Genomic DNA, 6,565 nt, shown 5'->3' on the forward strand with positions numbered 1-6,565 from the left:
TACTTCAGTATTATTAATTTTATAAATATTTTTCAAGAACAGAATGGTGATCATAAAATGTAACTTATTTTATTTTCTAATATTTTATGCTTATTTCCTTAATTAATAGTTTTTTTTTTATCTGTGTAACTACTATAAAATAAAGTTTATATTCCTATAGCATATGCTAAATTTCATGGCATGCATATAAATATGTATTATTATTCAAATTTTAACAGAACTTACTTCAGTATTATTAATTTTATAAATATTTTTCAAGAACAGAATGGTGATCATAAATTGTATTTTTCAATTTATCATTGTTAACGTTATTGAAAAGCAGAATATAATATTTAAATTTTTATACTTAAAAATAATTGTAACTGTTTACAAAAAATTAAAAAGTTTTTTTAAAGTTTCTGTTTTATCTATTTAAATAATTGATAGACAAATCAATTTTTATTTAATACTGGTGTTTAAAGATTGCCGTGTCAATCTTTAAACACCAGTATTAAGTCCTATTAATAAGTAATGTCCAAGTAGACAATTAACAATAACATTAGAATTTAAAAGGACAGTAAGGCTTTTACAATCAATTTTTATTTACTTTCTCAACTCTTACAGTTGATTGTAATCATATTATTGCACATATTATTTTATTCTATGCTCTGTTCGCTATCTATCCAATTACTCTTTTAATTATTTTAAGTGCACCTACTTAAAAATAGTGAGATCCTCTTTAGATTTGTTTTCGAATGCCTTTTTTTAATTTACTGTTTCATAACAAACAAAAATATATATTTATATAAAGTTCATTATATAGTTAATATAATATATTTCAATATATTCTACCCTATATTAGTTGTGACATCGTCACAATGCCTGGTTGAAATTTTTAATCACATTTTTAAAATTTATTTAATTCAAAATAGCTCACCAACTCAAATTAGTAGTGACTTGCCCCAGTACAAAATATTTTTTATTTAAGAACACAGTCGTGCCGGTTATCTATCTAACACTTTTCAGGGGAAAATAATTGTCTAGTATATATATATATCAATAATGTACACATAAAGGTATTTTTCACGATATTTATATATAAATTATCTATAATTTCGCATTAACTGTAAATCTGTATTGTAACACATATTATATTATAACATATATTACTATCACGATGAAAAAATGATATACTTCAACATTTAATTTTGAAATATATATTTTGTTCGATTATAATTGTTTTGACTATTCACTTATAGAATTTAGATAAAAAATTAAGAATATATTTTGGTTGTTTAAACTTACTAACATGAGTTGTAAATGAGAAAATTTACAACTTATATTTGAATTTTTAAATATGATATTTTAATACATTTAAACTGAAATTGTTTTTATTGCAGATGGCCAAGAATTGGAACTCTATTATTGTACATATTGACAATAGCAGGAATCGTATCATACGTTTCTGAATCATTAATTAAGAAATGTTTCGTGATCATTGGTGTATCATTAAATTTAGAGTATGTTTCACGTGTTAAATATTTTTATTAAATACTAGCAAATAATGTCCTAGAACTCATAGACAGTTTTGTCATTGTTAAAAATTAGGCTCTGCCACCCCGTTTTCGGCAAAAGGCAAAGAAAAACTATAAAAGATTTGGCGCAAATCAATCAAAGATTTAGATAATTTGTAAGAAATAAAATCAGCGGGAAGGAATGAAAGGTTCTTGACACGGATGTATTTCGTAACAATTTTGACGTTTTTAGGTATTTTTTCATTGATACGGCTCACTATACACGAATATACTCAAAAAGTAATTCAAAGAACTTAACTTACGTATGTGGATATCTCATAAGAGAACACTAATTGTGATTTTTAAGTAATTGTACAGAGATGACTAACGTTGAACACACAAATACTACAGGCCTACGTACACTAGTTTAGTTTCATGTAAGGAAAGTAAATTCGCTTCTTATAGATATATCTGATACCACAAGAGTATTATTATAAGAAACAAACTACCAGGACAAAATAAGTAAAGCATATACAGAATTAACTGAAGTGAACGTGTCGAAATAGAATGGGTAAAGTAATAAGTTTAAAAAAGCTCAGAAGGTGGTGAAAAGTATTGACAGTGAAGGGAAAAAAACCACGAAAAAATATCTCTTGTGCATTTTCCTTTTCTAATGTGAAAATACTGTATTCCCTATGTTCGTTTGGAAGAAAGAAGTTACCCAATACTGAAAGAATTTAAAAACTCAGTTCAGTAAGTTCTGAGATTATCTGTAGCAAACAGACAAACATTCACGCTGTGTATATTAATATACACAGGGTATATTCTACATATGTATATAATATAAAAATAATAATAAATAAAATTTCTACACTTAACGAAATTTAGGAAAGACAGTGGAAATTTTATAAAAATGATAGCCTAAATATTTTTTTTATCAAATGTTAAATATTTTAAAAAATTTCAAAGTAACGTTTTCCAGTATTCATCGTAATGATGCTGATTTCTATTATACATATATTAAGTTAAAATATTTATATATAGTTTTATATTACTTTGTTTGTTTTTTAATTGGTTACAAAATAGTTATCACATTAAAAATATTATTGTATTGTCTAAATTTATTACAGAAATCTTGAGAAGTTGCTGGATAGTATATACATCAAACCTTACTTATCACACCTAAGTTCTTATTGCTTGGGCTTATTAATTGGACACGTTTTATCGGAAAAAAAACAATTGAAATTCGGAAAGGTATGTTGTAAATATGGTTTGATATATTTTCAAGCATTCATTTTAAATCTAAATATTTCAAATAAAAATTGTACTCGTATGAAACAAGTGTTTAACATATTTAGAATTTGGATACAACAAAATTAATTACAATCTAATAAGAGAGTTAACGCATTTGGATGTCTTATTCTCACTAACACACAAGAATCTCATTAGAACAAAAATCAGATTCGACACCATCAATAAAATACAATTAATATCACATGGAATAACGTAAGATTTTCCAGTAAGAACGTCCATTATAAATTGAAATTATGTATTTACCAGATTTACATAAAAAAAATTACTTAATCTTTTACAAGGAATGCTCAGCAATACTGACTGTAGTATTATGCGATAATATGACAAGTAACAGTACAAGAAATTTTAGTGTTCGAATACTACTATAAGGTTTTCAAAACATCGATTATCCGAGGAACTGAACACTGTAACGTAAAAATTATTTGGCACGTAGTGACAGTACTGTAATTACACTCTGTATTTCACAGACATTGTGCTTTCTAATGTTTGAATTTGGCATATTTTAATTTCATATTTATACAAGGAATCTATATTTATATATAATTGTTTCTAGTTATTTTACTCAAAAGAACTACAGTATTTCATTTCGCTTGTATCATAATCAGTCGTTACATATAGGAATGCACACAATAAATTTAAAGCAAATAACATTTAAATACAGAAATATATAAAATAATCAATGTGTAGACTACTTTATTAACCTCACTTGACACGTGTTCTAATGTATACTTTGTTCCTGCTTTCTATGATTATTTACCATGTAAGTAATCATATTTCAGTCTCTAATTTACTTATGGACTGTGACGTATCAACGTCATTTAAATCATTAATATTTATTTTTTAGGTTTATTTTCACGTTTCGAAAATAAAACTAATATACTTTAAAACTTAATAGAAGTATGTCAACCTTTAACACGAAACTTTTATTTCAAATCGTCGTGACTTAAAAATTATTTGTAGTACTTCATGAACAATAATTTTACACGTGTGTTTTATATTTCATTGTAATTATTGAGGAGTGTAATGTATGCTACACATAATAAATATCAGATACGAAAATAGTTTATACAACACAATTATAATAATAACCAGATATGAAATGATGTTTCAGATATATTTTACTGATATCAATATTTTGATTCTAGCATTCAAATCAAATTATTTTTCTTATGTTGTTGTTTTTAGTTTCTTATCTGTTAGAAATGATTATGATTTCTCTGATTGGCTGTTTTATGCAATTTTCACTAGTTTTGTCACAACGATTGACAGAGAATTTAACACATGCATTTCGATTTAAATGAAAGATATTACATGAAGGAAGAATTGTATTTTGTGTCAACCGTTGTGGCATATCTACAGGAAATTAGAATAGCCAATTACAAAATTAACAAATTATTTATCATTTCCATGCCTGTTTCATACTTTCTAATTACATTGAGTAATTCTGATGACGATACTGTATAAATACATTTTTATGTCAGTATGTTATATGTTCAACCTTTATCAATAGAACAATATTATGGCAATATAGGGCATGAATGGCTAAAATAACATTTTTAAAATCAAATTATATCTCAAAAATTTATTGACTTTTATAATCGTCGTTAACTTTTAAGCAGCAACTTATATATATATAGCCTATATATATATAAACAAATAATAAAGATGAAAATGTAATTAAATGATAATTTTACGTATACCATTAAATTGAAAATATAAACAATTTTAAATTCGATAACTGAACGTATATTTTTAATATCATTACAGAGGACTCTCATTTCGTGTTGGATTACGACAACTTGTTTGATAGGATTGGCTTTCTTCGGTTTGCACAATTACAGACTTGATCCTTCTCCAAATGAATCAGTAATAGCTGCTCATCAGATTCTTACTCCATTTGCGTGGACAGCCATAATAGCTTGGATATGTGTTGCGTGCATTTCGGGATACGGAGGTATGTTGATAACTTTAATTTAAGAACTGTAAGGAATACATTATTAAACAGTTTGATTTTTCTTACAAAATAAAATATAAGGCTTCGTCAACAGATAAGGTTTACATTGACTCACTACAGTAATAAAAAATTGACTACACAATTTCGTATTTTTCCTTAAGCGTAAGCGTTGTTAGCTTTCGGACACTCACTTCTAACAGAAATATGAAACACGTGCTACAAATAACGCTTGACGTGAGAAAATGCAAAATTGGATTCTGCTGTGACGTTGATATAGATTATATATTTTCTTTTTGTTTATCTGTTATTATTTTATATATAAAAATACATAAAATGTTAAAGCATTTTTATTAATATGTATATATTAATAAGTCGAGTCCCCTCCTGAAAAAAAGAGTTCACACCGCACTGTAAATGCTAATTAAATTTTAAAGTTCTTCAAGTTTCGTTCTTTATTACATTCTTACATTTTAATTTAAATTTCAATTCTAAAAAACTTAAAAATTTATGTCTAGATGGAGGCTGTCTAAATTATGTTTGTCTGAGTTAAAAATCAAGTTTTATTTATTGATAGGTCCAAACATAGAGGGAAGTTGCTATTGATAGTTTAATGCGATTGTTGATTTAAAGGCATACTGATTGGTGATATAAATGGCGATGCAAAGATATGTAACATCTCATTGAAAACTATGAATGAATTAAAGAAAATTTTCTTGAAAATTAATAAGAAATGTACTCTTAAACCTCGCTCTTAATAACTTTCTACAACTGTTTATATATTGTGTTTTATTAAAAAATGAAGTACTAATGCTATTTGCATGCTGAAAGTACGATTTTTGCTTTATAAATCATGCTGTAATTCGTTCTATATGTATTTCGTAAAGATAAATTATAGGAAAAACAAATCTAACGGATTTTCCGTTAAAAGACAGATGTGTGCAGCTACGTTAGTTTATACATAAACCAACAGTAAATATACAGATGTATAAATACAGCAAAAATTACCTTTGTTAAATATTTATATATACTTCACGGAAATAAGTTAATTCTGAATTTTAAAAAAATTTAAATATTTTATTCAGAAGAATAAGAGACCATAAATTTACCTATGCTTTTGACTAATATTCTGTAATAAATAAATGAAAAGACATTAATAGATTATACAGTCTTTAGAATCTTGGCATTGCCTTAAGTCAGGAGAAAAACTTAAAAGTAATAATAACACAAGATTTTCTGTTTTTTTTTGTGTAAAGAAATTTCTTCACTAAAATATGCGAAAATTATTAAGCACGAAAAAATTGTACTTTTATTTTTTGTATAACGCTTGAAATTCAATTAATTATATTTAGTGGGATGGATCACGTGTTGATCACAGTACAGTTTCTGAAATCTTCAAATGACACTGAACACAGCTACCCTCATTTCTTTCTCGACATTAATTTTCGTGCGACACTTACAAGGGAACTGTCGGAGTGGCATCTAATAAATTTTAATAAAATTTAGTTAATAGTTACGTTAAAAGTATACAAACTCTATATTAAATTTGTAGTATTCACTAAAAGAGTTAATCAGAGTTATTAGCAATCAAATGTCGTACTATTTTATATGCGGATTTTTAAAAGTGAAAGGGTCGCGGAGGAAGACGGCGATATTACATTTAGAATAAATTCTGGAATTTTCGAAAATGGGAGAAGAATTAATAACATTTAGTTAATAATTATGTTAAAAGCATGCAATCTCTATATTAAATCTGTAGTACTTACTAAAAGTATTAATCAGGATTAATAACTATTAAATGTCGTAC

At 26.0% G+C, this 6,565-nt stretch overlaps 1 protein-coding gene across 1 annotated transcript in view; it reads left to right on the forward strand.

Annotated features, from left to right (window-relative positions):
- Positions 1–6,565, forward strand: part of LOC111622409 (nose resistant to fluoxetine protein 6-like) — a 38,047-nt gene that overhangs the window by 24,075 nt on the left and 7,407 nt on the right. The window contains exons 11-13 of the mRNA XM_023364787.1: positions 1,380–1,499; positions 2,624–2,747; positions 4,575–4,761. Of these exons, the coding sequence (XP_023220555.1) occupies positions 1,380–1,499; positions 2,624–2,747; positions 4,575–4,761 (431 nt within the window). The remainder of the gene's footprint in view (positions 1–1,379; positions 1,500–2,623; positions 2,748–4,574; positions 4,762–6,565) is intronic.

The sequence above is a fragment of the Centruroides sculpturatus genome, unplaced genomic scaffold (assembly GCF_000671375.1).
Source record: "Centruroides sculpturatus isolate CEXI.00-Female unplaced genomic scaffold, Cexi_2.0 scaffold195, whole genome shotgun sequence".
Classification (NCBI taxonomy): Eukaryota; Metazoa; Arthropoda; class Arachnida; order Scorpiones; family Buthidae; genus Centruroides; species Centruroides sculpturatus.